Source organism: Calonectris borealis, chromosome 7 (assembly GCF_964195595.1).
Source record: "Calonectris borealis chromosome 7, bCalBor7.hap1.2, whole genome shotgun sequence".
Classification (NCBI taxonomy): domain Eukaryota; kingdom Metazoa; phylum Chordata; class Aves; order Procellariiformes; family Procellariidae; genus Calonectris; species Calonectris borealis.
Window position 1 is genome coordinate 29,694,972 of NC_134318.1, and position 19,526 is coordinate 29,714,497.

The 19,526-nt window shown below is 42.7% G+C and overlaps 1 protein-coding gene and 1 long non-coding RNA gene across 9 annotated transcripts in view; one reads left to right on the forward strand and one right to left on the reverse strand.

Annotated features, from left to right (window-relative positions):
• WBP1L (WW domain binding protein 1 like) overlaps positions 1 to 19,526 on the forward strand; it is a 59,789-nt gene that overhangs the window by 18,574 nt on the left and 21,689 nt on the right. Inside the window, exons 1-2 of one of the 7 annotated variants that reach the window (XM_075154938.1) lie at positions 16,570 to 16,783; positions 18,625 to 18,830. The exons of 2 other annotated variants lie outside the window; for them this stretch is intronic. In XM_075154938.1, the coding sequence (XP_075011039.1) occupies positions 18,828 to 18,830 (3 nt within the window). In that variant the 5' untranslated portion in view covers positions 16,570 to 16,783; positions 18,625 to 18,827. Of the gene's footprint in view, positions 1 to 16,515; positions 16,821 to 18,624; positions 18,831 to 19,526 lie in introns of those variants that run through there. 4 more of the 7 variants (XM_075154937.1, XM_075154936.1, XM_075154939.1 and 1 more) reach the window with 4 other exon arrangements.
• Positions 6,832 to 16,493, reverse strand: LOC142084354 (uncharacterized). Of its 2 annotated transcripts, none has more exons than XR_012674336.1 (3): positions 15,701 to 16,493; positions 10,590 to 10,690; positions 6,832 to 7,668 (listed from the first exon to the last, which is right to left on the reverse strand). It is a non-coding gene; the product is annotated as an uncharacterized LOC142084354 (long non-coding RNA). The 2 variants fall into 2 exon arrangements; XR_012674337.1 differs by lacking the exon at positions 15,701 to 16,493 and adding an exon at positions 12,417 to 13,009.

The following is a 19,526-nucleotide window of genomic DNA, read 5'->3' on the forward strand; positions in this document are numbered from 1 at the left end:
CTCCTTGTTATTGTGGAAGAGTAAAGAAAAGATAGTTATCTTGATTTTTTTTTTTAAATATATATTTGGTCTAGAACAGGGGTAACTAAAAGGAAGGTGCCACTTTTTTTACTGATAATTCTCGGAAGAGTGGCCCTAAGAATATGGTCGTCATCAACAATTGCTAGTTTTCACAAATGGGATGACTTTGTATTGGTTTTCCCTCATTACAGGCAAATAACTAAATCATGGGATATCCATTTCTGAAACCTGTGATCTTTTACTTATGTATGAATTCTGGTTGTTTTCAATACATGCACAAACATTAATACACTGAACTAGCATGAAAAAACATGTCAATTCTTTTGCATAGTGTAAAGTAATAGATGTTATCTATAAACATTAATGACTCTGACTCCACTTTTGATGTGGTAAATTCTATTCTTATTCTGCTGATGGAAAACAAAAGAATAGAAAACAGTGACTTTGCCAAACATGAAGTCCAGTACAGTTTGAGAATGGACCACAAGTTATTTGGAGTCCCAATTCTGTGTTATATAAAGGCTATAATTTGTCTTGCAAAAAATCTGGCTAATGTTAAAAAATGTGTTATCTGTCTTTTTGAAAATAGATGAAATAGATTGCAGAAGAACATATTTGTCAACAGGAGGTAACCATAAACTTAGGAGGCATGCAGGTGTCAAGCACGGCTGAACAAGACTGCAAAGAATAAAGACAGAACCTTTTTCCCCTCGCTTTTCAGGCTGTAAGTAGGACCAGAGAACACCTTCTTAGGCTTGAGCCGGCTTTTCAAACCCCTTCGGTGTGTGTGCAGTGTCTTAATATAAGTCTTGGTGCCAGGCTTTCATGACACAGACTGCGGGCCACGTGGAGTGAAGCTGCAGGTTGTCACCAGCCCACAGCCATGGCTCTTCCACTCCCGGTGTCAAAGGAGTATTTACGTATTAGTAAGATTTGATGTAGGTCAAATTGAACATGAGAATTTCAAGGTGTCCCTGTGCAGGTTTTTGTCATGCTGCCAGATGTGCTTTACTGAACATATGATGCTTTACTGAACTGAAGGTCCACAAAAGGACCTTTTGTGGATTGCATTGATCAAGATAGTACTGTGGGTGTGTTCCTCATCCAAGGGGAAAAGTGAGGTCAATAGGAATGAATGTTGTGCTGCAGCTCAGACTGGAAAAGAGCTACTTTGGTGTCCTGGGAAGAATATGTCTCTGACCTGTGCTTTGGGGCATTCAGTCTAACATGGCAGTCTTAATGTTATGTGGCAGGTGACTTTCTTGTCTTCCTTGTTGGGCTGCCCTACTTGTTCAGGTGAAGGCCAGTTCTGTACTTTGTCCTCTGCTTTCTCCTCTGGCAGGGGATCCTTTCTGTTGTCCCAGTACGTGTGCTTCAGCCTTGCCCACTGTCTCCTCTTTGCTCAGAATTACCTGCTGTGTTGCTCCTTGGAGATGCAGCCAGGTGTCCCACCCTTCAGAAAGCTGGACGCCTGGTTTAAGGTCACCTCCACAAGTTTTTTGGATATGATGCATAGCATGGGAGCCATTCAGATGTTGGGCTTTCAGATATTTGGATATTGTGGTGGGAATGAAGGCAACCAGGAAAGCAGCAGACAGGAAAATCCTCCTGTCTGCTGCATCTGCCGGTAGCAGATGGAGGAATAAAACTGAGGTGTTCTCTTAACTCTTCTCTTCCACTTTCTGGGTTAGGTCTGCTTGTTTGTTCAACGAGTGGAGAGTATTTTCTGTCTTGGAACACGTGCAGAAGTGGGATGGCTACATAGACTGCTCTCAAAAACTCAGAGAAGCTAATGTTGGCATTCTCACTATTTCCCACATCTTCTGTATTGACACAATGACATACCTTGTAAATCGATGACAAAACATACGATCTTTCTTTTTTTGGTCTTGCTTCCCTCCACAGTTTAACTCTTCTTATGAGGTCTGTCTCTGATCAAAGGATATTAACAAAATCTTTATCTTCTTGGTTTTAGCAATTTGGCTTAAAAATTCTCTACTTGAATCTTGGCAAACACTGCCTTGGTATGCAAACAGTGGGGATGGCTGTTGAAAAACTACATATGGGAAAGTCACATGGAGCTTTCAGTATTTTATTTATAATTCTGCAAAGGCCTCTTCTAATTTGAAAAATAGAAGAGACCAAGTAGTGGCTTCTGGAAAGCAAACAGCTAGATTTTTCCATGAGTATTTTTAACACAAATATTAACTTCACAGATTGTAATACTCTTTCCTCCTTAAATACTTTTTTTAGCCTTCAGGATGTATAACTAGGTAAACTAACATTGCAAAGAAAACCTTAACTCCTGCAGCATCTGGCTTTTAAAATTCTAATTGTGAAGCTGTAAGAGATGTTTTGTTTTCATTTAGCAAATACATATTGAGTTTCCAGAAAGATAACTTGATTTACAATAAGCGTACCTAGTGGGAACCATATGCTTTTCACGTTTGTCTTTTAATGAAGGATTAGAGTATTTCTTTCAAAATCTCTTTTCCAGAAGAACACTAATTTTAACCATTAAGTAATGTTTAAGTAAGAACTGAATCTGGATTTTCAGATTTGGCTGTACATGTGAACAGACATTTCCAAACACAAGTCCTTGGAATTATTTTACTAGTTAGTAATGCAACCATGAGTTTTATGTCAGCTTGATTCTGAGCAGTGTTTTGCTGATATCAGTATAAGATAACTGTATTATGTGAAATTGCTTTAACTAACAAAGCTAAAGGAAGAGCGAATGAAGTGGTCTGCCTGAGACGCTCTAGCGTTCTCCTTCTGCTTGAATTGCTGAACATGGCTAACTCTTTGCAGAATGGCATTTAAGGTTACATTTGGAGTCATTAGGTTATAAACAGTCCACAAAATATTTTACATACTTCATGTTAATATTCCTCTGAAGATCAAGATTCCCTGGGGAGAAATGAGAATATGCACCAAAAACATTCTCAGTTCTTGAGGTTTATCCACAACTTCCTAGATCACTAAAGATCAACTGTCTCATGAAGAAATAATTACAAAACAAATTTTGATGTAGCTCTTAGAGTGTTTCTATGTGGGGGGAACATACTGGGTAATGCCTTTTCTTTTATTTGTCAGATTTTCATATTTTTGCTGGCTGCCTGAGATGTAGATCACGATTAGAAAATCTTTCTGACTCGAATTTGGTAAATTTATATGAACCTTCACGTTCAAGAATGCTTTTCAGTCCCGGGCTGTGTTGGGAAAAGACATGGCAAAAGTGTTCAACTCTTGACAGAATGTCTGAATCTGTGCTACTGAACAGAGAGAGGAGTCCTTTCATTTCTGTTTCTCAGTAAGTCTTATGGGGGGAAGTTCTTGACCCTTCTTGAAGATGCCAGAGTGTCTCTGAGAGATCTGACCCACCATGTAATTTTTTGCCAAGAATAAATCTGTCTCCACTACGAAAAAGTGGCTGTTTTGTGCTAGGCACAATCCATGTAAAACCGGGTCTGTGGGGGGCTCTGTTTTACTTGTGAAAATGGTCTTGTCTTTGTTTTGGCATTAGCATTTACTGCCTTTACTGAATGCTTGGCATCTACAGTGGTACATCAACAGCGTGTGTGCCTGTGCTCCTTGCTTGTGTGGTCAACCGATCTAGGGCAACACTCTGAAATAAAACAAAACCTCTAGACCACCAGCTTGTCCTCAGAAACGAATCTTATTTCAGATTCCACTGTTACTTTGCAAAATCTTGGGATTTATAGTCCTGGCAGGATGACTCCGGCAGAGTTATCACATTACAGCAAGATCTGGGCTCTTTGTCCAACCCCTGACTTAGTGGCATTTCTCATACCTGAGGATGCAACCCACGAGGGACATCCTTGGCATCTGTGTGCATCCAAATTTCTTCCAGCTCATCTAGATGAGAGGCAAAAAGTGGAGGACCTGAATGAGAATCTGGCGAGAGCTGCTGTAAGCAGCAGACGCTTGTGAGCTAGTTGCAGTTTATAGACCCTACGAGCCACTTGTGCATCTTTCTACTCCTGGGGCGTTTAGGAAGGAGCATTTTTCATGTGTTTGCTGAGTTTTTGGAGGTCTGGTATTCCCTCAGGGTAGTTCAAAAGCTAGTTGCAGACAATTTGACAGCAGTACTTCACGCTAATGAGGAAGCAGCAGGGTTGCGCTTCCTCCAGCCTGCCTTGAAAGGAGAAGTACAGAGGCTCAGCTGTTCAGAGCTACATGACTATAAGGCATAATAATAGCTCAAAGACCTTCCTTTAACTACACAGCTCAAGCATACACTAACTGCATAGTGGAGAACTAAACCTTGTCCAGTGTGCTTGATCCGATAGCAAAGCTGCTTAATTCACCTCTGTTATTGATCTGGTTTCCAAACTGAATCCTTCAAGCATCTGTAAGGGTCTCTTTTGGTGCATGATGGACACACTGAACACGATTGGTTCTGCTGGCTCACTTTGGCAGATACAAATTCCATTTTTCTAGTAAGTTTCTACATTTACAAAAGATTGCTTTGCTTTTTTGATTGAAACTTTGCTTTGAATTTCCCAAGAATTTGGGGGGACATTTTTGACGGTCGCTTATTTTTCCTCATGATGACTTCAACTCACTGTGAGCACAGACTTCAATAAATAGTCTGCTGTATGCTGACACTCTGAAAGATAAAGTCATGCTGTCAGTTTGTGCTGAATTCTTTCCGCAAATGGGGTATATGTTTTAAAAAGTCTTAACATTTTTCTTTCTCATGCCAGACCTGCATTTTAAAGGGATCCTGAAATTTATTATCTTCATTATTTTTTGCTGATGTTAAAACCTACTAAATTCAGCCATCTAAAACTGAAGGGACAGTAAAGATTTTACTGTTTGTATAGTTCACCTTTGGTGTAAGAATTGTATTGCAGCTAACAAGGAACACACAAAGGCTTAAGAAAAGATTCTGCAAATACAGTGTTAGATGTAAAAAAAAAAAAAAGTATTGATATAAAATTTAATGAGAAAAGTAAGTAAACCGTAACTCTGTAACTGATACATAGACTGAAAGGGTTTGCTGCTCTTTTGGTTCTCAAGGGGAAAACAACAGAAAACGCACAAACTCCTGGTTGTAATTCTGCACACATTAAAATGAATACTAAATGTAAAGGGGTCAAATTGAAGGAAAAGAATAAGGAAAAAAGTTAGAAAATGGTGAAGTGCTTCAGTCTCTAGTAAAGTACTAGAGCAAATCCCTGAAGGCTTTATAAGCATCTCTAAGGCAACAGGACATGAGCAGTGTGGATTTATCAGGAACAACCTCATGGGGGAAAAAAATTTAATTTGATTGATTCAATGGATGTTTTACAGCCCAACCTGAGTGAGGGAGCCCATTGGTTATGGGATGCTGAGTGGCGATCTGTGTTCAGGATTAAATAATAATACAGTAGGTTCATTAAGTGACTGGAATATATGCTAAGGAGTAATCTGTGTTAGCGACTGGGGTCCTAACAGGAGGGGTTTGTTCTGCCTCTGTGCCAACAGTTTGGAGACAAAGAGAAAGCACTTGAGATGCAGATGGAGGGTTGTGTATGTTTTTTAAGACAGGAGAACAACTTGAAGAAATAGTCTGAAGGCTATTTCACTTTTCCTGAAGGGAAAGTGCAGAGTACTTATTGGATGGAGAAAGTCAAATAAAGGGAGTCTGGGATTTTGGGATGTATCAGAAATTGAGTGCCGTTGTTGCAAAAAAACCACCAAATCTTTAATGATGTAGTAACAGAAGTGTCCTATACAGGTATTTTGTAATACTCCATGCTAGTAAGTGATGCGCACCATTTTGGATCCCACATTTTAAGATAGGTTTAACTTGCAGACTGAGAAGAGGAGTAAAATTATGATTTAATCCTTGTAGTCTATGAAAAAAGACTTCTTTTGTCTTCTGAAAGCAGCTTGTAGAGGAATGGAACAATTTTCCAGGTGAGCTAAGTTAAGAAGGTGACTGTGATCAGTTGTCTTGTTTTTAGTGGAGAAGTAGTAGTTACTGCCTTATCTTGCACTAAGGCCTGAATTAATGTTAATGGGAAAGAACATTCTAATTTTTAAAAAGCATCAAGCACAGGAGCACATTGCCTATTGAGGCAGTGGGAACACTAGCGATTGCAGTTGTCTTAAGAATAGCTTAGAGAAATGTTGATGCTTTAGGTGCAGCGAATTGTTCCCAGCGCAGTTTGACAGGGTGACTTCTTGAGAAGCCTTTCAGCCTGGTGCCTCTGGGTTTGCATCTTTCATTTTCGAACAGCCCTGACGTTTGAAGCCTGTGTTAAAGAACAAGTGCCAAAAGGAGGACAGTCCGATGGCCAGTCTGTAATTAAATTCATAATTAAATCCTGCTCACAAATGTTGCTGTCCGTCCCTAAGTTCTTTAGGTATTTTTACCTGGAAGATGTCTCTTTCAATGGTCTGATGACTTTACAAGGTGCAGGTTGGGTCTTTGCAATGAAATCAGTGGGCAGTTTTCTCACTTGTTTCCAGGAAAGGAGGGTTGGTCCTGGTTTTCCAAAGGAGATGTTCAGAATTCCTACTCCCCAAACTGCCTGCTTTAGGGGAAGAATACTACTGTAGGAGCCTACGATGTGTCAGAAGTGAGTATTTCTAGAAACTGAAAATCTTTCATTGCCTTAGAGTTTCTTCATTCAACAGTCACTCACAGGTCTTAGAGCTTTCTGAGTACTGAGGATGACATGTATATTGTTGACCTTTTGAAGAAGAAAATAACTGGCTTCTGACAGTTTGGGGTTTTTTGGTTTTTAAGATTTACTGTTTTTGCTGTAGTCATGCTTATTAGCACCAGTTACCTTCCTGTAAAAATGCAGGATGTCAATCAGGTTTTGATTTGTTTTGATTTTTTTACACAGATGCATATGGACTATTTGGTTTATGCTATGGGAGAATTTAAAAGAAAACAATGGTTGCAGGAGTAAGAGGCCAGTGGTATTGTGATCTAGAGCAAATGCATGTCTGGAAGTCAGACTTCAGCACGGAGAAAGCAAGCGCTTAGCTTTCTCTTTTCTGCAGCCTGCGACCTTGCTGCAGAGAAATGTGTGAAAGAGGTAAAGCAGTGTGGGTCACCCTGTCCTCCTTCAGCCCTGCTGCAGCCAGGGGAGTGTTTGCTTTATCTGCCAGTGGAATAACAAACACTAATGGAAATTACAGCAGTTGGGATAAGATAATACCCATAAAGGCGGGTTATGGTGATCAGCATTTCTTCCCAAGATAAAGCTGAAATGAGTTTTTAATTATTGGGCGTTGAACTATATGAAATAAAGCATGCTTACGCACACAAGGGGAGCACACGTTGCCGATATACTTAAGGGGGGAAACCCTACAGATACCCTGAAGGTGGGGGAGCGAGACAGCAGGGTGTTGAAGCTGTCTGCCCTTGGAATGGCAAAACCGCCTGGCCTGCAGGTACGTCACTGAAATTTAGAAACTGGCTGTGATTCTAGGTGCCACCAGCGCTTTTAATGCTTAAGCAAAGTGCAAACTGCGTAATGCCACGCTGGTGCTGAAACGTGACACTGGGACGTCGCTTCCTTCCAGCCGCCTGTTCCTTACGTAAGCGCTGTCAGGCTGTCCCGGGGCGGCCTCCAGATGAGCTGAGCCCAGCAGGAAATACTTGGGTAACCGGCGGCAGTTCTGCTAGGCATAGAAAGAATAACAATTGGTTGTATTTATCGTCCAACGGTTGTAATATCTCAAACACCTTTTTGGCACTCTCCCCATTTTACGGTTAGGGAAAATAGCTGCAGAGAGGGAAAATGCAGCAGGATGGAGGAGCTGGTGATGGGAGGCATTGAATTTTTTGCCCTGTATGCTTGGATCGAACCAACTTTATTTGTACCTGAAAACCTACATCTGTGAGCTCTCTGCTTTATGTAGATCATGCTTTCTGAGGGCTCGCCTGTTTGAGGCAATCCCAAAAGCTCTCCCCTCCAGTTGGCAGAGCAACACAGTGTGGCCTTCTGGGGAGCTTTTCTTGTATTCCTGGTAAAGATGTGGGCCAAAGCAGAACCAGTACTACAACAGGGGAGAGATTAGGCTTTAAGGTCTTGATATTTCCTGCTGTTTCACAGACAGGGGTAAACTCAGCTTGAAACTGCACTTAACTATGCTGGTTTGTTTATTCCTTATTTTTGTTTACTCATCATTTCAAAATAGAGATGAGTTCATGTTTTTCTTTCAAGTACTTGGAGAGATCCTAAGCAACACAGTAATTCAAGTTAGAAAAGACAAGCTTGTGTTTAAGATGAGGTTTTCTGAAGTGGTTTTTCCCTAAAGTTGCATGTTTAAAGAAGTTTTTAACCGTGGAGGTTAAGATCTGATAGCTCCCTTAGAGTTTTGTTTAGTGATTTAAAAGTGATGTCTTTAATACTGTTATGCTGTGATCTTTTAAATGCTTGTGGTATTGAGCTTTCTTAATAGTTAAACTTGTGGTTTCCTTTAATTCTTCGCTTTGCTTGTATGAAGATATAAGTATGTGATCTTTAGTGCTCTTCATTTTGGAAACGGAGAAGTCTTCCTGTCTTCTTGCTAGTCAGACAATGCGGTGTGGAAGGGCTTTCCTCGTGTTTGTGCCAGGCTCTAACCACAAACTCTGAGCCTCAGCCTACCTGTAGCAGTTCAGATGAGTTTACTTTTCTGCTAGATAACAGAAATCCTGTAAAACTCTAGGTACTGCACAGCCCATTGGGTTAATTGGCAGACTTTTAATTTTAGGAGTACTGTATTGTGATCCATGTCTATTTTTCTAAGAGGAAGGAGGCTCGGTTAAAGCAGTTGTTTGTGGTTTGTGTACTGCAAACCCAATCATCTGTGCAACCCAGAACCTATCTATCGATGGGGATGTAGGTGCCATGGCAGGGCCTGGAGTGTAAAGTCTAGGGATAATAGTAGAAAAGTGCTTGAGGCTGTACATGTATAGGGCAGTTTTGAGGACGTTTCTTTGCCTTAGCATAACCTGTATGATATTGCTCTGCTGTGTAACATTATCGAACCATAATATCCAGCAGGGTGCTCAGAAGGAGGCAGCTGCTGATGTCTCCTTGTTTTCCTAAAGGATTTCCCAGAAAATCTGTTCCTCTCAAGAAGGGTACAGGCCATATAGAAGCGGTGTGCTGCTGGAAACAGAAACTTAATTCTCAGAACTCAATAAAAGAAACTCTTTCTTGTAAAATGATCTGAGGAAAACAAGACTGCTGGTATTTTGGGGGCTTTTCTAAATTTGTTCAAGATGTAAATTTAAGCTCAGAAAAGACCAACAAACTTCAGAAAGATCTGAGCAGGCTGTATGAATAACAGATCTCCCGGCAAAGTCTTATGTGATGAGAAAGCCATTTTAACCAATTGTGTACCTCTTCTCAGGTTAACTAACTACATTGTTCCTGAAGAAAGAGCTGAGCATCTTTGGGCAATCGGATGCCCATTTGACAGCACTGTCTGAACAAGGTGTGGTTTATAAGAAAAGTAGCAGAGGTTATCATCAAAATACTTCCTAATTTGCAGGGATACCATCACTTCAAATTACATGCATCTGTACATGTGATTACCTATCACATGTGCTATCTATTCACATCTCTGCGGATGTTTCCCATGGTCAACATGCCTGTGCCTCACGTGCGAGACTGGACTTTATCTGAACAGTAGCATTTTGCGGAGTGGCACTTGTGAGAGTGCAAAAGACCATGACCTTTCTTGGGTTTTGTCGTCTTGCTTACAGTGATGTGATGCAATTTGGCTGATCCCTGACCCTCTTTCTCCTGCTCCAGACTTCTGTCTTAGGTATATCTTGGTGATGAAATGCCATGTAACCGCCCTTATCTTCAGTGGGTTCTCTGATTTTGTGGTCTGTGCTTTTTAAACACATTTGCAGGCTGAGAGAGATCAAGTCCTGCTTGATCTGCAGGAGGGCTTGTTTCTGTCGTAGTTGGGCCCAGCAGTGGCAGTGCTGCATCCCAGATAATTGCTCCATATATATAAGTATCCTTCTCTTTGAGGACTTGTAAGTTAAGACAGTCTGCTGTATAATTGCCTGTTACCTTAGACCCTGATGAAAAAATCCCTCTCCTAGGACCCCAGAGGGTCATTTGGAGGAGCATTGTCCCATGAAATTTAGAGGCAATAGAAGAGTAAGGAAGAAGAAAACCTTAAAATCAATGCTAGTCACCCCAGCACTAGTGCTGTTAGCTTTGGCAAATCCTGTCTCAACAATAAAGCCAGCTGCCATTTTGGCATCAAGACAGACAGACTTGGCATCAGCCCCTCTGGCACCAAAAAAAACGCTTCGTGGGAGCTGGCACCAACACTGTGAAACAAGGGTAAGGCCCAAGGGAAATGCCAAGCAGACATGAGATGAGCGCTAAAAATAGTGAGTTGCTGTCATTTGGAGAGAAAACAGATAGCACTTCTAAGACTAGGGCATCTAAGATCTCCATCAAGGTTGTGCTGGTAAGTGGCTTTGGGACAATGCTGTCTCCTATGATGATGTGACCAAAGAGGACACACAGCCTGTATTTTTGGTACCCACATGGTGCAAGACTAAAACTAGAACAGACACTTACCGTCTTGATTCCACGTTTGGGGGATCTTGTTACTGTCTGCAGGCTCTGCCTTCTTTCCTGTCTGGAGCAGATCATCTCCTCTTTAGCTGTTAGCAAAGGTCCTGTTTGCATACATGGGCAAAAGGAAAACAAGAGCTGTAGTGTCAAAAAGCAAGGAGCCAGGCTAGTGTCCCTGTACCACCCTGGACACGCTAGCCCTCTTGGAGACAGTCTCGTGAAATGTTTAACAGCTGAAGTCCCCCCTCCCTCCTCCTTCTCCCCTTCGCAGCAGGCTCAGAGAAAGCCGAATAGGCTTTCCAGTGACTTCATTACCCACTCCAGACTAAAACTGAAGCCTGACATCGGTGCCCAAAACCTGGGAACACTAAAGGGACAGAATTGACCCTGTCTCCACTGAAAGCAGTTAGCGTCACCTCTGAATAGGGCATTTTCAACTCTTTAGTCCCCCTCTACCTCAGTGGCAAAGGACTTTAAAGCTTTTTAAGACCTCTGGGCTTGAATGGCAGGCCTGGGTATTGAAACAGTGGTCATACAAAATAGATGATGCAAATAGTCTTTGGCATTACAATTACATTGGCTTGGCCACAATTCTGCTGCTGTGAAGAAAAGCATGCTGGACCTGTGGCTATCATTTTCTCCTCCTTGGGGAAAAAACAGTGGGAAACAATGTCACTGAGGGCTGGAAATTTCAAGCTACAGTTAGCAAAGACTATTTTGGTCTCAGAGAAGGAGCCTGGACTTTTCATTGCCACCACTCTCCCATCAACTAAACAGCAGAGTGGTGGGTAGGAGTGTCTGGAACAGCCTGATTGTGGCGTCTTTTGTCTCTTCTGTCAGATGGGTGTTGGAGAGGACTCATGTTGAGTATCTCCTCCACATCCACCCCTTGTCTGCTCCCTACCCTTTCTTGAATGCCCTCTTATGATAGCTTAATACAGAAAGCAGCTTCAGAGGACAGGTTGCTTGCTTTACAGAAGTGCAAAGAAAAGGGCTTTACTGTTGGTATTTCTACACCCACATACGAAAAGTGAAGAGGAGGGCAGGCTCCTGCTGAAATATCAGGTGACAGAGTGGGTAGTGGCTTCCTCTGCAGTACCCCCTCCTTTGGTTCAGGGCTTACGCATGGCTTTCAGGTGGAGGATGTGGCACATACTTGCACTTGTCCACTTGGCCGACAATTGCTGTTCAGGATTCAGTTGGAATCAAGATTCGATTGGAATCAAGCATGAGCTGTTGCCATTGGGGCTCTCTGCAATGCTGATCATGTTTTGAAATGAGCAGTCTCTTCCTCCCTGGTTAAGTAGTTACTCGGAGACAAAGACAGCAGACAGCAGTGAGGTTGAAATGCACTGTCCCTATTTGCTTATCTTGACTTAGTAAGCTGCAAAAGTTTCTTGCACTTCTAAACCACTGAGCTGACAGAAGCAGTGACAGGCGGCAGGGAAGAGGGACCTGCCCAAGGACAGGTTCTAACCACTGCAAGCCCTTGTGCTTCATTGCATGTTAAAATTTATTGATCCAGCAGACTGGTTGCAGCACTGCCTCACAAGCCAGTTCCAACGTGTATGGTGTCTTTTCCTGCAGTTACTCTTTGCTCTCTCTAAACAATGATTAAGTAGCTTTGTCCTGACAAACATTAAATGGAAGCGACTTCAGTGTCTTTGCTTTGTAGTTGAACTGCATACAAATTGGGAGACCCACTTTACCCCACTCCTAAATAATACAGTAGTACCAGACACAATGGGTCTGAAAAGTTTGGTTTGGACCGTGTGTCCACTAGGCAATAGAGTAGAGGTCCTGTAGGTACTGGGACATTATCAGACTGACCTGTTCCTGTTTGTCCTCTGGAATTTGTTGATGACGTTCTTTGTAGGCAGCGCCAATGCTGTATGTTACATGAACCCAGGGCACCTGCTCCTCATATTGGAAAGTCATCGTGTTCTTGTAATGGTGCTGTTAGGGTGGGGAAGTGGCCCTTCACTCTTCAGGAATCGACCACAAGTGGGCAGATTTTGCAGGCAGGCGGCCAGCCAGAAATGGTTTCCAGGCAGATCTAGCATTGCATCGCTGTTCCAGCATTCGTGATCTCCCAATGTCTCATGCTGGTTTTCCTAGCGAACGAGCCCCTTTAGAACATTTGCTGTCAAGGCAGATAGAGCTTGGTTGTTCCTGAATGTTGTCTTATTCTAGACACACAGAGATCTGCTTTTGTGCCTTTCTGTATGTTTCTTTCCCTCTTTTTCTTTATTCCCAGAGCTGTCTCCAGGATGGGGAAAGATAAAGTCACCCTCATTCAGGTTGCTTCTTTCACTCTTTGTTTCGAGTGTCTGACAGGCCTGTGTAGTCTCAGTTCTAGCATCCAAGGCTGACTAATGAAACTGGATAGCTCATGCTCCTATTACCAACATGAAGATAACAGAGTGCACTAATGGAAGAGTCATTAGATAAAATTTTTCCAACTTTATGGTCAACCTGTATATATATAGCTGCAGAACCATAGTATTAAAGTTTTACTGAGGGGATATTACATACCACCCATATTTACTGTTTAAAACCTCTCCCTGCCTAGGACTCTAATAATGGAGCAACTGAGAATAGCCTTGTGCTTCAAGCTTGACAGATTTGAGCTGCGCAACTTCAATTTTTGTTCCAGTCGTGTTGTTGTAACTGGATCATCTAAAGGTCAAGCTGTCTCATCAGGGTGTATCAAAATGGATGTTGTATCTTGCTGGGTTACTAAACCTGCTTGCAAGCATCTCCCATCAAACACAGAAAGTGACTCTAAAATGGCCCGAACAACTTCCATCATCTACTTCAGTTGCATGCTAATATCTGAGGTCACAAGGCACAGTGTGTGTTGGGCTTGTGAAGGTGTCAAGCAGCATCCTTTGCGTGACATCATGTTCGGGGCAGATGGCATGTTCAGGAGAGCAGTACTACAGACTGATAAAGCCTAGAGGTCTTTATTCCCTCTTCTTCAAAAGGAACTTGCTCACCATTATCCTCTAGCGGGATCCACACTGACATGCCAAAAAAGGTTGGTTGGTGGCTGCCGGAACAAAAAAATTTTCAAAATAATGTAGATCCCATAACCTGTCCTGACATTAGCCCTGACTTTTCAGAGCCCTCAAGATATTAATCTACAGAGAAACTGTAAAAACTTGTGTTTGCTCTGTTCGCTGTATCTCAACACACTCTTGTGTCATAGAGGGGTGGCCTTTGCAGATGTTAAACTCCAGGTTCGTATAAAGGAAGTGAAACCCATGCTGAGCCTGCCTTAAAGCTGCTCTTGCTTTCATTAAAATAATTATTATTTCAGCTCTGGTTGCCCCCAAGCGGAGAGCAATAGAAAATTAGAAAGGTTTTGGACATGAGCCATGAGCAGCTGAAGGCTTTGGGAGAAGATTTTACATTAAGAGGATGGGGAAGATTGATATCTTTTATAAGAAGATAGCTAACAGGTACAGAGTAATGAATGGGTGAGAAGATGGATGGGGACTTCTGTTCCCACCTGCTAATAATATGAAAGTCAGATTAGAAGGTGGTGAATTCACTCCTTATGAAAGGAACTATTTGTTCACAACCACTGTCTATGAAACTCGTTACCGCAAGACAAAGCATTGGGGCAAGTACTTGTGAACTTAAAAAAAAGAGGAGGGGGTAAAATGATACCAGTTGGAATATCCAAAGCAATTGCAAAGATTAGGAGAACCTAGGTGTTTTGAAAAGGCTCTAAGTGTATTGATTAGGGTATTATAAGGGTATGTGCTAACTCATCCAGCTCTTTTTTTCTTTTTTGCCCCCCTCCAGGGCTTTTTCCGTAGTCACCTATAGCAGAGTTTGTAGAGTGTGTTACTGGTCACTGTCACTCAGAGGCTGCAAGAGAGGGTGGCTGCTGCTGCAGTCGAATGTGGTAATGCGTGCTTGCAAACCACCTTTTTTGTGTCAGTCTTTCCAGGATTGCTAAATTCACACATAAATTAGGATGTTTTTGCTTTTCTGCTAAGTTACTGCCTTTGATAGTCCTTCACAACTTGTCTTAGATCTGGAATGACGCTTCGCCTTTTGAGTACGTGCTGGGGGAAAGGCGGGTGGTTAAAGTTAGATTCCTTCTGACAGCAGGGATTTAGAAATTGCTGCATTGGCTCAGCCCTGGGATCTGCCTAGTCCAGGGCTCTGGATAGCAACAGCCAAAATCGGATATTTCAAAGGACAGCATGAGGCCACAGAACAGATTACTAAAACAGAAAGCTGCCCTTTTATATCACTGGTGTTTGTCCATAGAATTGGAAAAGCAAAGGTTGAGAGTTTGTTTGATCCAAGAGCACAAAAGCTGGAAAATCCCGTTGTCTGGCTGATGCTAGTTAATGCTGATGTTTTGTATCCTCCAGGAAATTACTTGTGTGCCTGTTTTCTCTTAGGAAAAACAGAGATGTGCTTACCTTAAACGGCAAGTTTATATGGTAACTTTAAGTTGGTGTAAAAATAAGTAATACTTGTGTATAGTCTCACAACCTAATTGTGTAGAGGACACCCACAGTGGGATTCTCGTTTGGGAAACAACCCCAGGCTGGGCTGGGCTGGGCTGGGAGGAGGCAGCAGCAGTGGTCACTGAGGGGTTTTGACGTGTGGAAAGTGGGTGTCTTTTTCTGACACTGCTGCAAGCTATCTGGCTGTCCGGGGGGATTCTGTTCTTGGTTGGTTTTTTTCTTTCCTTTTTTTTTTTTTTTTAAATCTTTTTTTCTGCTGTTGCAAATTAGCATTTGTAAGAATTATATGTGGTTTTTCTCTCTCTTCTGAAGTCCTGAAATTATTGTTAAAACCGCTACTAAAAAAGGGATTCAGTGAATTGTCTGTGGAAAAAGACTATATTCCTTCCCTCATCAAATATTTTAATGTGTTGAGCTCCAAAAGCCAAAGAGGGCAAGAGCAAGGGGAGTTGCCCCTCTGTCAAATATCCGTGGAGCTGCTGCTGGGGCCCGTGGGAGTGGCGCTGGTGTCCCAGTCCCCCCCGACAGACGAGGACAGCTGCTTATTAAAGAGAAGTACGAAAAAAAGAGGTTGCTGAACTTTCAAAGTGGAGGTAGAAAAGGGAGTTAAATTTAGATTACCTTCTGCAGTGTCATCTCCTACACCGCTGTGGAACTTGCTGTACTTCTTCCTTGGGAGAGGACAAACAAGACATGCCATCCTGGGCACCAGATCATAAATTTGTTTATAAGGCTTAATTGCCCCTTGGCATGAAAATGTGAAATCAGCTTGAGTAGAATGAGAAACCTTTCATTGGGGCTTCCTTGGGGAGAGGTGGATTAAAATGTCTTCCCATCACCTGTCTGATGCTGGAGAGCCCCAATCCTGACCCTACTGAAATCAGGGGGGTTGTTGCTGTTTCTTTAGCGGGATGGCTGTCATCTGGAGGGGTGAGAGTTGAACAGTGCTGTAAGAGTTGCTTAGAAAAAATGGAGCTGTGGTGGTAGGCAGAAGAAGGCATGGGAGTGCTTTAGATCTGTGAAGGGTTTACCCAGGTCCCCGGGGTCTGGAGGTACTCGGAGAAACCACGGTGGTTGCTTCCAGGGCTCCAGTGCTGTTCAGCAAGCAACATCAAACACAGCTTTCTCTTCAAAAATAGATTAAATGTCTAGTTTTGCTTAGCAAGATTTAATCATCACGGAGGAGCTGTCGGCTCTTGCCAACGTTTTTAATAGATTCCCCTCCATTTGCAGCATCCAGTTAGCGGGGAGGAGAGTGCTTCTGCTCCTCCACGGCTCCCTGCAAGCGTCCCGCACAGGCAGCGCTGCCCAACAGCACGCAGCTCCCGTTTGCAGCGAGCTGCCTGGTGTTACCCAGCAGCTCTCTTAAGGTTCAGGGCTTTTTTTTTTTTTTGTTATTTTTTTCAGAACTGCCCGACCTGATGTCATTTCCCTCTTGCAAACACCCCGGCTGGGCTGCGTCTGAGATATGTCACGGGGAGTGGGAGGAGGAGGAGGGGGAGCCAGCGAGTGTGTGCAGTGTCCCAGGACCCTGTTTACTTAGCATTCCCAGCCGAGGAAACCCTGGTTTAAATAGGATCGGAGGAGCAGGCTGCCCACAGCAGATGAGGAAATGGTCACTGTGGTGCTTTAAATTCCTGCCTTCCCATGCGCTGGTGCGGAGGATGAGCCTGCAGAATGCCTTTCCTCCTGGGTCTCAGACAGGTAACCAGCTTCGGTGCGGTGGGAGCTTCTTGCTCAGGTGGAGGATGTGACTGACTGCTTTTATTTTTATTCCCCCCTCCCCAAAGGAAATGATTTCTGATTTTCCCAAAACGGAACCGTACAAACAGCGCTTCCCCACCCGTGGCGTTTGATCGGGGAGCACGGTAGCGTGAGAGCCACTTTTTATTAGCGAGGAAGGAACAAAACTGCGAGCCAGGGAAAGAAACTCTCTTCTTGTTGTTGTAGGCTTTGCGGCAGGGCGGCTCTTTGTGTTGTGCTCCTGTGCAGTTTCTGTTTGGTTGGGTTTTAGGGTACTTTCCACCGTCCTTAATATGGAATTGTGTTTACATTGCTTAAAAACATGCCAAACTTTGAACCGTTTCCTTGTGCAGTATTTTGAGTGTCAAATTGTGTTTTTTTTTAAAAAAAAAAAAAAGAGCCATTTATATATATATATATCTTATCTCTGACAAAGGTCACCAAACAGAAAATGGCAATGTGCTGTGACTCCCAGCTTGGTAACTTTTTAATTGTTCCGGGAGAGTTTGAGCTTGAACAAGAAACTTGGGATAATTTAATAGCTGGTAATGTCGAGTGGAATGAGAAACGGTAGCAACTGCCCAGCTGCTCCCCGCTGGAGGAGGTGCCAACTATGTGTCCCTAGGCTCGGCGAGAGCAAACCCTTTTTTTGGTCTGGGAGGCATGTCCGGAGGGGAATCTAACTGTAAACTCTTTCCAGCACTGCTGGGATCTGCAATCCACAATAAATAGATATTGCATGATACTAGAGTGCTGCTTGCAGTTTCTAACTTAGAATTAAAAATTCAGGATCGGACCATAGCATGTTTTAAACTACCTACTTTCAGTTGTTTAGAAATGAAGGCAAAAGGACTTACAGCACACTGCTGAGTAAACAGTGCTGTCTCTTTTTCCTTATCAGTTCAGTTTTTGGTGAAATGCAGCTGCCCCCCTCCCTCCCACCCTGCTGAACTGAAAACAGTTTTAAATAAGAAACTACCTCTAGCACAATGACCTTCTGTAATTGAATGCAATAGCTATAATAATAGTTCGCTTGTTAGCACTCAGGGCAGAGAGACTTTCCCTAAAACCTCGGAACTGAATCAAGGAGGGAAATTCGGGCACAAAGGCTGTACAGCTTTAGGTAACTCTCAACTTGCAGTGAGACGTAGCTGGCTTAAATGTTGAGATTGCTCAAGTCTCGTGGGTGTGTTTTTTCTCTAAAGTTCCTATTTCTAAACTAATCTTTTTGTTTTAGAGACGTGTTTGGGACAATTGAGGTGCTGCATAAGGCGTAAAACCAGAAGTTAGGTGTAATTCGGCTTCATTTGCTCAAACTGCAAACATCTGGTTATCTCAGTGGGCTGGATGGTACTTTTTTCTCTGCTTGTAACTTTTCGGCATTGATACAGAGGCATTTACAGGAAGCAGAAAAAAGGTGTTGCCTCAAGAAAACAAGAGCAAAGCTCTTGACTATTTTTATCCACTGATGAGGGATATAGTGGGAAAGAGCTGCTTGCGGAGCTGCTTGAACTTTTTTTAGTTTTAATCATTCTGAGTTTTAATCATTTTTAGACTTAAAAAAAAAATCTAAATATTTGTGATTGTATCCTGCACGCAGATAATATTCAGAAATTTCTTTTTCCACTTCTAAAAGAGTGGGGGAAAAAAGGGTTGTTAGTGAACAGTGCTATTTAATTAGAAGTGTGGGAGGAATTCAGGAACATCTTGTCATGCATCCGCCTCTATTGTCTCTTGCGTTTGCACTCGGGACTGTAAACACTTGGGTTGTCTGCGATGTCCTTTGTTGTTGTTCCCACAAGGGGTGCTGATCCTGGGGTGCCCTCCCGTGAGCTGCGTGAGGAGGACAGAACGGTCGTGATGAGAGCCTCGAGCCTCGGCTCCCGGGACAGGCACCCCTTGCTTGCTGCTGCACCGCACTGAACAATTGGTTCCCCTGGATCTGCCTTCACTTTTTCTTTGGGACCCAGTAGCATTGCAGCACGGCAGATGGACTGCCGAACACATGGTAAAAATAGGATGGGTTTTTTTGTTGTTATTGCAGTGGGGATGATGTTCAAATGCCTAAAAAGCTAGGTCAGCTCTTATCTGACATCAGTGCAACGTGGGTGTTTAAAGCTCCCGTCCCAGGAAACATCGTTGTAGAGGATCTCAGCTTTCAATTTTAAGTGAGCATTTCCTCTTAGGGTTGCAGGTGGAAGCTTGAATACGTTCATCTAGTTCATTGCATAAATGTAAAAGAAAAAAAAAAAGGTTAAAGTGTTGGATTCCTAACCTTTTCAGCTTTAATTTTAACTGCTCGAGGTTTTAAGTGTTGTCAACTGTTTGGTGGTTTAAAACAACAAAATGCAAGACAGCCTTCTCAAAGCTGTCATTTCCTAGAAGCGTCTATCTTTAATGTGAAAGGGCTGGGACTACAGCTGGGAAGCTTCTAGCAAGGCGTGAAGGAAGTAAACACTTTCATGTGGCCCTTAAAATGCGAATGTGCAGTTCTTGGAGTCTGAAAGTGAAACTTGCGATAAACAAAAATGAAACCAGCTCTTACTGAAATAAATCAGTGTCCACGATCTGTGAAAGGACAGTGTTCCTTTAAAGATTGTTGGAGTATTTCTTCAAGATAAATGGATGCAACAAACCAATTTGTTCCTCAGATAAAGGTTAATAAAACCTCAGAGGTTCTGCATCCGCTGGGGTTGAAGATGGG